Source organism: Nymphaea colorata, unplaced genomic scaffold (genome assembly GCF_008831285.2).
Source record: "Nymphaea colorata isolate Beijing-Zhang1983 unplaced genomic scaffold, ASM883128v2 scaffold0132, whole genome shotgun sequence".
Taxonomy (NCBI): Eukaryota; Viridiplantae; Streptophyta; class Magnoliopsida; order Nymphaeales; family Nymphaeaceae; genus Nymphaea; species Nymphaea colorata.
In genome coordinates, this window is record NW_022204638.1 from 1,199 (window position 1) to 13,154 (window position 11,956).

At 35.0% G+C, this 11,956-nt stretch overlaps 1 protein-coding gene across 1 annotated transcript; it reads left to right on the top strand.

Annotated features, from left to right (window-relative positions):
* Positions 1-9,806: 9,806 nt before the first annotated feature.
* Positions 9,807-10,835, top strand: LOC116268137 (L-type lectin-domain containing receptor kinase SIT2; the record flags this gene model as incomplete). Its single annotated transcript, XM_031649933.1, has 1 exon — positions 9,807-10,835. A coding segment is annotated over one exon (1,029 nt), but the record flags the coding sequence as incomplete, so codon positions are not given.
* Between the last annotated feature and the right edge of the window lie 1,121 nt (positions 10,836-11,956).

Here is an 11,956-nt window from a genome sequence, read left to right on the forward strand (position 1 = left end):
GTGTATAGAATTAGGATGGTATGTTCCCTCTATTATCTTTATCCTTAACCTTCGTTCATTTTTGTTAGAAAAATTGTTTGAATTTGAAAGCTTCCTATTTGGTGTGTGCAAGCCTTTGTGTGTGTGTGTGTGTGTTTGTCCAGTCCCATATGCAATGGAAAGAAAGTGGTTCAATGGTGATTGCTTACTATTAACATTTCTTGTAGTTATGTAATAACTCTTGAAATTAAACATTATCAACAAGCTATTACTTATGTCTTAAGGTTTGAATTTCCTCCCATGTTAGGTCGAAGGCAAAGATTTCTTGTTGCTGAATCTCTAGAATGGTTTTCAAAAGTGAAACAAAATTTGATGTAGAAGCTCCTGTGCTAGCCAAAAGATCCATAGTGCTTAACCATAACGGAAATCCATCTTTTGTCATTTGAACTGGGCAATCAAGTATATCAGCTCCATCGTATATAGCTTGTTGTTAAAAGTGTATTTGTGTCTTATCATAATAAATTGATGCACACCTAGGACTGAGGTATGGTTTGAGACCTCACTGAAGAAAACTGAAGCACCAAGTTTGAAATGTTAGGCATGTAATGAGATGACAACTCAGCAAAGACAACATGGCATATCATAAAATGACAAAAAAAATATTATCTGCTGGTATTAGATTATATTCATAAGTTCATACAACTTACATAATTAAGCCCTTTTGGCAAAATTTATTATGCTCCCATCTACTGAATCTAGTAAACTGGAAGAAGCTGGAGAGCTTAACAGGCTTTCAACCAATAATCTAAAACCATAAGAAACTGCTTATGAAGGGAACTACATATTATACACCAAGAAGAACTATGCCTATTTGCTAAGACGACATCACAAGTATGAGTTGAGACTTTCCATGGCATGTGTACCAAAAGGTAAGCACAAACACATGTACATAATATATACACAAGGTGAGTGGCACTAGAACATTTATGTGTGGGCCCCACATAGCCTGCACGGCTGAGTCTCACCCAATGGTGAGGCCAATCCTAGGAGGCTAAATCAAACTTGAACCTATTGAACCTGTCAATCAATCTAGTCATGGACCAAATACTCTTTTACTAAACCCTACATACCTTTGACTAAGCTTAGTCAAAACACAATCCAAATTGGAATTAGCAAAAAACATAATTGAATGTTGTCAAGTGTCAAAATCATCAAACTGCATTGGATTTAGTTGAAGTCAAAGCATGAATTGGACATTGACCATGATCAAACCATCACATCAATTCAATTTTATGACAAAATTGTCTCTATGAATCAAGCTCAAATGATAAAGTCCTAATTTACGGTTTTAAGCAAATCAATTACGTGTTTGAACTTGTAAGTCATACGATTCTATACAATCATACAATCTCAATTAGGGTTTTGACCAAGGTAAACCCATTTTCACTCAAATTTGGATAAAGATGTCTTTTATAATTCAATTTGACATAATCAATTTAAAAATGAATTGAATTGTTGAATTTGTAGACAAGGGAAGTCTACAATTCAATGCAATTTAAATATACGTCTCTAGGTCAAAGCCTAGCAGACCCAAGTCAAACTGGAACACACCCAAGAGAGAGTGTGTTCAAAGTCAAAGTGAAAGCTTTTCTCGTCAAAGTTTTAATTATAATTTGAAACTATGTTTAAACCCAAAGTTTTAAATTAAAATCACAATTTTGTTTGGTGAAAGTCATGTTAGACTTGACCTAAACCAAACCTACCTAGCTCATGCATGTGGACTAGGTGAGACCATTATCGAAATAAAAAAAAGTACTAAAATTTCTTGGGAATTAACATGGGAGATGTGGCAGCCACAATCACCCAAGTAGTGATGACAATCTTTCCACCTAGGCGACCAACCATTGGTTGGTCCATGCCACCTCACAAGGGTGGACCAGCCCAAAGATGTCACACCAAAAGAATGTCTCCCAAGGAGGGGGATTTTCTTTTCAAAAACTTTTGAAAAAAGCAAAAAAAAAAGAAAAGAGGGGGTGTAACCCATCCTTGCTCCTCCATTGTAGGCAAATCAAAGTCAAAATGAAAAAGAAGAAGAAAAATCCTTTTTAACCCCCTTGAGGTCCCGGGGGGGGGGGGGGGAGGTGATTTTCTTTTTATAATACTAGTGCTCTCTCCTTCCCTTCCCCCTTCGTCGCAGCCAAGAGGAGGAAGAAGAAGAAGGAGCCAATGAGAGGAGGAGCTGCCATCATCCAACCTCTCTCTCTCTCATTTTCCCATTTGATTGCTCCTAGTCTTGCTAATTTAGTGTACTTCATTGGACTCTTGCTTAGGATTTCTAGTACAAGGAAATCATCTTTGTACCCCTTTTTAAGGAAGAAGACCTTCTTCTTCTAACTTTGCTAAACTCGAATCTAAGCTTTGATTTGTACTTAGGATTGCTTGATTTAGAGAACTAGAAAAGAGAAGTTCCAAACACCAAAGCCAACCACAAGGTAGGGGTGATTATGGGAGGGTTTCATTTTAAGTTCTTATTCATGGCTGGGAATAATGTACTGTTAAGGTGTGCTACGTTCCAATGTACATTTTCATGCATTTTTCATGTATCAATCAGGTTTTATAAAAAAAAGAACCCATGGATCTATCTTCTAAAAGGGCCCCAAGGCCCCGCTCCTTTCAAAAATAGCTTGCCTAAACCCATTTTCAACTCCTCACCATGAGAGGATTCTACAGTGAGAGTGTGATTTATATTTTCTGCAATATATAATCTAATCTTCTATTAAGGATGGATGCAATATCATGAATGTGATCCACCCTCACATGGAAAAAAACTTAGAGAAACTTGCTTGAGCATTCTCTTAATTTCCTCTATTTTGAGTCGTGCATTCATTATCTAATTGATTAAGGGTGGTGGTGGATCATCATGGTTTGTGTGCTAAGAGGTTCTCTTTCTTATTTTTCATTATAAGAGGCAAAACATGTGTGTTTTGTGCACACACACACACATATATATATATATATATATATATATATATATATATATATATAACATCTTATTGAATCTCATTTTTTCTCTTTAAAATAAGGTCAGAACTTGTTTTCAAACTGGTTTAAAGAAAGTAAATCTTCATTTTGGTCTTCGTAGTTCAAAACTACAAGATTATTTAATATTTTATCTCAAAACCTTGCCTATTCCAGCAATACATGTGTAAAAGTGCATGCATGTTGCTAAATTCAAACCTTAATGCCATGAAATTTAGCTTAAAACATCATAGTTTAGAGCTACTGCAAAGTTAATTCAGCTACGACTTTGCTATTTTCTATAGAACTAGAGAAAGTTTTAATCTCATTCAAACCAGCACATTAAAATAAAAATTTTAAAGTTGTTGGTTTCATTCATACATTTCTAGATTTGCATGGGATTAATCAATATCTCAAAGTATTCCAAAATTATATTCAAAACCTAATTTTCATTTTTACCAAAATAGAATATCAAATGTGTGGAAATCATCCATAGAATGGATGAATCTTTTAGCAACAACATCTAAAACCGATTTCGCTTTTAGAAAATAAAGTTTCCAAACTTTATGTCTAAGCCCAATGTGAATGCCCAACATGAATGAGAGCATGCCGTCAAGAGGAACATCCCTCGTGCTGATCTAAAGGCTTAACTTATAGAAAGGCAAGCAAAATTTCAATAATTTGTCATCATTTTCTAAGGAACAAGCTCTCTAAAAATCTATATTTCTGATTTTCAGCTACATAAATCAGTATGAAACCTGATTTTATGGCTATTTTAAAATAAAAGTTGATGTTATTGACATCTCCCGTATATTTTAAAAGTTGATTTCAATATCATTTACATGATTTTAATAATTTTGATGATTTGATCTCAAGTCTCAAGCTTGTGGACTGCCTAACTCTTGTGCTTAATAATATATCAAGCACACTTAGAGAAAGTCTTACATTCCAACCAAAAATCAATCTTTGTATGTGTGGATTATGAAATAAATATTTACATTGAATGAATGTTGAGAGATTATGAGAGAAAAGAATGAATGTCTCATATAGTTTATCTTCTTCTATCGTGCATTCACACACCAAAATCAATTGCACACAAGAACATTCTCAAGAAATTAAGTATTTATATTTCAAAATACAAAAAAGTGGCCAAATCATATTGTAATAAGAATGTGAAAATGTCACCTAGTTTCAAAAGAAGACAGAAGAATCATATCATAATTTGACCAAAATATGTTTGAAAACAATATATTGTCTAACATTTTGGAAACTACATTTCATCATAAGAGTGAGTTTATTTGGTACCTAACTCTTCCCTAAAAAGAGAATTCACTTTAAATCATGTTCATATCTGATACCAAATCATGTGATTTGGCAAAAAAGGATTTCAAAATTAATCTGTTTGCTAAGAAAACTTAGCTGTCTTTTGTCTGAAATCAATACATTTGCTACATGAACCTAGCCATTTTCCCAAAAACTTGATCACAAGTTGATCTTAATTCAGTTCAAAACCATGCAATGATCTTGAGTTCACAACAAATAACTAGATCTCCACCTCTAAAACCTCAAATTTTCAAATAATTTTACAATTTATTATATAATATTTAATTCAAAATTACCAAATTATGAAGAAAAGGTCTAAACTCTTGGGTCAAAACCACATTCCAAGTCAATTTTCAATACCATTGCCGTCTGATGACACATTTTTTGTAATAAAAAAAATGGTCTCCAATTTGAACATTGTTCAACTTTTCAATTTTGTTACAATTTACCCAATTTCCCAAACAAACTAGTTGAATTTCAAATAGTTTACCAAAATAAGTAAATTTTTCAAAAAAATTGTCCAAATTCTGTTCCAATTTACTTAAAAACAAGTTTAGAAATCACTTGTTCAAAACCAAGTTCAAAATGAAATTTCAATTTCAATTTCAATTCTCTACGCACAAACTTAACAGATTGTGCAAATGACTTGCACATGATCCGGGAAATACTTAGCCTCTGATCCAATTACCCCTGCTAAAGACGACAAGAATGGTTGGACATCGTACCGGTGGGCGGGTCCCTTTCTCTTAAGATTTTCTCAAAACCCAATTTGAAATTTTGCTGCTTTGTGTAACTCCCCACACTCAATCAACACCTTAAGGACAGGAGGGGTGCTAACCAACAAGCATTCAACCATAGGATTGTTGGAGTAATTGTAGCTTAAAGCATTGTCATTTGCAAAACCAGATGCAAGGACTACCAATCCTGGTGTATAAGCATATGAAACAAGATATGTATGAGGAAGTAGATATCGATATGCACTAGTGGGTAGTCTTAGTAGCATGATTGGAAAAAGAAAACCACCATTCTATAGACTGAGAATCAACATGAATAACATCAAAATTACCTATCTAAATTTAACAAGCATTCTTTTCAAAGGCCTCAAGATAGTTCGATATGTATAATGGACAACTATTATACAGTGAAACATTGTCGCACATGAAGAATTGTTAAGACAACTCAAAAGGGAAATTGTAACCAGCTATAAAAAACCCGATCATATGTAGACAAAACAGAGTGAAACTTTCATATCATGCTAATTGATTTCATATGCTGCTCTAGGATTGATAAATTGTCCACAATGCTTTGAGATGCTGAGTCGATGGAAAGAGGAAGAGCATGAGTTCAGGTAACTTTTCTTTGTCATTGGCCTTTGCTTGTGCAGAAACCAAAAGGTTTGAGAGACTAAGGAACATTTGATAAGGATAACTTACAAGTGACCCAAAGGTGTTGTCTGAGTCTGGTCACTTGAGAAGAATATGTTGATGTCTGGCAAGATTTCCATGAAAACTGTATTTGGAAGAAGAAAAAATTAGGAAAGTTGGTATTGAAGGAAACATAGAAATACTTGACACTACTTTGTTTGTATTAACCCTAACAGAATGTATCATTTCCTAGTTTTAACATCATTGTTGAGCCTTTTTGTATCTTGTAGCTTTCAAACCTTGAAGGCTTGAACTGAGTTGCCATAGAACTCAACCTACGTTCAACTATTGATAAAAGAATCGATTACTCCAATTGACAAACTTTTTTTGGTGTCTGGATTTGCAGAAAAGCTACCTCATATGCTGAAGGTTAATTTCTTTATATTCTTAAGGCACTTGGCAGTGAATCACAAAGGCATCTAGAGGACTGTTTATAAGAATATTGGCATCACTCTCTTTTGCCATAGAACACTTAAGATAGATATTATGTGTTATTAACTTCATTTTTCAAAAGAAAATTTGTTGTCTTACATTGATGAATTCCTACCTATTGGTGCCTAAGGGTTTGCTTTTATATCATCTGTTAGAGGTTTCTCGCTCTGTTTCTCAAACCCAAGAAGGATCACAAGTACCGTATGCACTGTATGGGCTATAGAGCCTTCATCTTGAGATTATTAATTTCTTTAAAGGGTTAAACATATTTCAAAAGAAATTGTATTCAGAGCCATCATCTACCACCCTATCTACTCAACACCATTCTATTGGCCACACAGCCATCGTCTTGGGCATTTAAGATTGTAATCAGCTAATTCTACGTTGGGTTATGTTTTAAATTTCAGCTATGAAATATGTAATCTACCAAATTTTAGGTGGTCCCTACATATTTTCTTAATGAAAAATATTCGTGCAGCCTTCACTTCTTTTTTTTACAGGCTGAATTAGTAAATTTGTTACAAAATCATCAATTTGGAGAGAAGAAAGTTAGCTATTGGTGATGAAGGTTCAAAAATATTGCTTAGGAAATTGTTATGTACTTTACACACTGCTGATCAACTCTGCTATTGAGGTAGTATAGAAATACATTTATGTTTGCTTTTCATATGCTATTTTTATGGATATCAATTTTGATTCCTTCCGGTTTTTACAGCCTTATGACTGTTTGCATTCAAATGGCATCTTATAGAATTTGAATTGCAGCAACACTATATGTAGGTATTTTAATGTACGGAACAAGGACAAGCATAGGAGTTGGTGTGGCCTCCTAAAAATATTGATGTAGTGTTAATTTCATTAGATGTATGCAATATTTAAATCCTTTATAGAATTTTACTATTGAATCAGGTTTTTCTTTTTTCATTCATAATGGACATACTAGTGATAAAGTGCATCGAAAAAGGCAAAGAATGGTGGGGTCACCTCTAAACAGTGAAATAAATCACATCTAAACCTAGAGTAATGGCAACCTAAGCTTTTAAGGTGACTTTTTCACTGGTGGAGCTAGCTGTAGTGATGAAATAGTCGACAACTCTACCGATGACATGCATTCACCGCTATAGGCTACCCGAACACGACAAACAGCAGTGACAGTGTCGGCATTACTTTCACTGGTATAGGCTTTTTTTTGTAGTGAATTCTAAGGAAGGAGAGTTTTATGCAGATATAGTTATGTAGATGTGAAGATTGATACTGGTTAAGTGGTATAGCTGCCTTTTCTCATCATGTGTTTCGCTTAGTGCCTGATGTCTGAAAAATTTTTTGGTCTCCTGATCCTTTTTTTGGAGTAAAAGTAGGTAAACTAGCTACCACCTGGCATATCCTTAGTTGGAAATTTTTCTTTGTTAAATTGAGCACTAACTCATCCTATATTCATCAATTGTTATAGCATAATTGGTTGCATGGGCAGATGTGTAGAAGACATGTTGCTTGTTTGGTTCCCAAAGGTTTTACATTCCTGGGCTGTGACAAGTGAGATCCTGACACTCAAGTTCAAGGGTGTCCCACACCCCGGCCCACCCAGATTTGATGCAGCCAAGACCCTAGAAGCAAGGAGAATTGGGGGGGGGGGGGGGCGGGGAGGGTGGGGGGGAGGTTCTTTTCGATCTTTTTAGGTCAATTCACCTTAGCAAAAGTTAAATGGTAAAAATACCTACACTAATTACAAGACACAAAATCAATGGAAAGAACTGATCTCAACAAAATTGATAGCCTCAAAATTAAGAAATATTGTTTTAAATTAAAGATATTATGAATAGGTCAAAGGCCCTCTTCCCTTATGCTGGCCACTTGGATTGATGTATACATCGGGACCTGGGTAAGACTTCGTCTACTTTACTGTTTATGAGTTTTTTTCTTTCATTTAAATATACGTTTTTTCAAAAAATAAACAACGAATTAAGGAACACAAACGTTCAAAGAAAACAAAACAAGTACACGATATGTGTGCACAAGGCTTATTAATGTTAGATTTAGTTGCTACTAATCAAAATCTTTTTCAAATATATTTTTTTGACTTTTTAATTTTCTATATCCACTAAAATTTTCATTACATTAAATAATTACAGCATTGAATTTATTCTAGTTGAGACAAAAAAGTGGTTCTAAAATTGTTCTCTTCCTTCTTGTTGTAATGTTTTATTTCCCAAAAACTTATAATTTGTCATCAACTTTTGGAAAACTTATTTTTCCTCCAATGCAGCATCTTTATAAAGCTGTAAATCCTTGAAAATTTCTCTATTTTATTTATGTGGCAACATGTTGTTTGAAGAATAAAGTTTGTTACTTAGAGCTACATATCAAGGGTACATTTCTTAATCATTTTCATTTCTTGATAATAAAGAGAGAAAATCCATGAAAATTTCTCAATTTATTTTTGTGGCAATATTTTGGTTGTAAAATAAAAGCTGTTATTTGGAGCTACATATCAAGTGTACATTTCTTGACCGTTTTCATTTCTTCACAGTAATTATAAGCGCATTCCTTCCCAGTGCATGTAACCTACATAACAAAAATTAGTAATGCTTTGTAAAAAATTTAAAAAATTATGTTATCGCTTTCATAAATGTTCCATTCCAACATTTTGATTTCCACTCATATGATACAGAAAATGAATCTCTTACTTGAATTTTTCCTTTTCATTCCATTCCAAACCAAGTCTTTTCATTTCAAATCAACCATTGAGGTCATTCTAGAAAAAAAAACTGACGCAACTATCCCTTTCTTCCGCTTCTTTGCAAAATTCCTTTTTATTTTTTTGAAAACGCAAAGGGCTTGCTGTGTACACTCAGCCGTTACCGTCAATGGTGGACGACCTTGTGAAAAAGCAAATTGAGCCCTTCGAGCTGCTAAGATCTCATCTGATGCGATAGAGCATTAAATGCATGGTCGGAATTCATTTCTTCGATATAATATTAAGACACGAAGAGTTCAAATAGTTTGAACTCAAATCGAATTCCCTCGCCAAAATTGTATTCAAACTTGACTCATCTATAAGTAAGAATTTAACTTGTAAGAATTCGACTAGTTTAAACTGGATTCGGTTTGGTTCGGCTACATAATAAATGTTCAAATATAATAAAGAACTAAGAGTAGCAACTAAACGAGTTAAAACATACGACGCAGGTCTAACATTGAGTTAAACAAGTTAAGCAAGTAAGTCGAGCTCAAACCTAACACTGACTTGAGTTCAGTTTGAGTCAAAGCTCATAGTTTTCTAAGTCAAGTCCAACTCGAGCTACACGGTGCCCCGTCTCCCCTCCAACACGCAAGTGGGCCTCTAACACTATCATGAAAGGAACTCTTTTTTTTAATGACCCACCAATAAATTCCAGTTGTTGGCCCAACCGAAGACCTCCAGGGAAATATGTTTCGCCCTTCTCATTGAAATGGTCTTCGGAAAATACGTGTCCCTTTGTCCCTTCATCATCGAACATAAGAGGGTGTGATTGACGCCGAAAGGTGGAATTGAAATATCGAATATGTCGTGCTTCCGGTGATTTTCTGTCCTCTTCCTAGTCATGGCCCTTTAGCTTTCAAGATTCCTCTTGTTCTTCCTTTACATTCTAGCTCATATCGGTAGATCACCTGCAACTTCACCAAATAACATCTACATTCAATAGCTTCCGCCAGTCAGACCTTAACCTATCTGGCTCTGCAACTATTACCAGGACTAGGGCTCTTCAAGTGACTAACAGTCAACATTCCATGGAACCAGGCATCAAAGGCAATGCATTCTTCACTGCCAGTCTACAGTTTAAGAAGCCTACCGCTTCCAAGAGAACCAAATCATTCAGTATTCATTTTGTGTTCGCAATCGTCTCCAAAGCCCATCAATCAGGTGGCCATGGCTTTGTGTTCATCGTTGCACTGTCCCCCAACTTCTCCAATGCCATGGGAGGTCGCTTATTTGGTCTCTTCAGCATCAGGAACAATGAAAACACAACGAATCAAATATTTGTAGTTGAATTCAACATAGTTCAACACACAAATTTGCATGATATAGATGAAAGCCATGTGGGTGTCGACATCAACGGTGTGAACTCCAGTGTCTCCGAACCGGCTGCTTACTATACAGGGAATCACAAAAAAGAACAGGGGGTCCTAGACGGCCAGACACCCATTCAAGCATGGATAGAATATGATGGGCCGATGAAGCAGCTGAATGTCACCATAGCTCCATTGTCACACCAACTCAAGCCTAATTGCATACTCAATTCACGTTCCATTGATTTGTCCCCTGTTCTGCTTGAACACATGTATGTTGGATTCTCTTTTGGTACACATAAGCTGGTAAGCAAGTGCTATATTTTGGCATGGAGCTTTGCAATGGATGGAAAAGTTCTAGAGTTGGACCTTTCACACCTTCCCTCTATTCCTCAGGATTGTACTCCTCTGTGGAAGTCTTTTAAGCTGTACCTATACATTTCTGTAGCTTTAGTGGCTCTATTGTTTATCATCGTCACATTTAGCATTTCTTATTTGACCAAAAGGAAGAGGAAGCTGACATCTGAGAAGATAGAAGGCTGGGAGATGGACTACCCACATAAACTTCCCTATAGAGTGTTAACAAAAATACCAAGAAGGCTCTCAAGGTGAATTACTTGGGAGATGAAAAGTCATGTCTCTTAAGGGATGAAAAGTCAGGTATGTTGAGAAATGTCAATTTAACAAAGAATATTTTCCTGCTAAGGATATGCTAGGTGGTAGCTAGGCTACCTACTTTTATTCCAAAAAAACAAAAAATATCAAGAGATCAAAAACTTTTTCACACATCAGGCACTAAGTGAAACACAATGATGAGAAAAAGCAGCTAGACCAATTAACCAGTATGAAGCTTCACGTCTAGGAAATTATATCTGCATAAGACTCTCCTTCTTTAGAATTTACTACCCTCCCTCTGCCCCCACCCAAAAAAAAAAAAAAAAATTATACCGATTGTGGCAAAGCTATATTGGTGAAAAGTAACCCTGGTTGTTGCAATCCATCATGAATGAAAAAACAAAACCAAATGTAATAGTAAAATTTTATAAAGTATTTAAATAATGCATACATCTAATTAAAATAAAGCTACATCAGTATTTGTAGCAGGCCACACCAATTCTGATGCTCATCCCTGTTCCGTACATTGAAGTAACTACATATACTGTTGACACAATTCAAATTCTATAAGTTGCCATTTGAATGCAAACAGTCTTAAGGCTGTAAGAACAAGAATTAATCAAAGTTGATATAAAAAGAGCATATGAGAAGCAAACATAAATGTATTTCTGTACTACCTCAATAGCAGAAGTGATAAGCAATGTGTGAAGTACACAACAATTTCCTAAACAACATTTTTGAGCCTTCATCACCAATAGCTAACTTTCTTGTCATCAAATTGATGATTTTGTAACAAATTTTACTAATGCAGTCTGTAAAAAACAAAAAAAAAAGTGAAGGCTGCATAAAAAAATTGCATTAAAAAATTTGTAGAGACCACCTAAAATTTAGTAGATTACATATTTCATAGCTGAAATTTGAAACATAACCAACGTAGAATTAGCTGATTACAATCTTAAATGCTCATGATGATGGCTCTGTAGCCAATAGAATGGTGTTCACTAGATAGGTTGGTAGATGATGCCTTTGATTACAATTTCTCTTGAATGAACTTCAACCCTTTAAAGACATGAATAATGCTCAAGATGAAGGCTCTATAGCCAATAGAATCGGGGTAG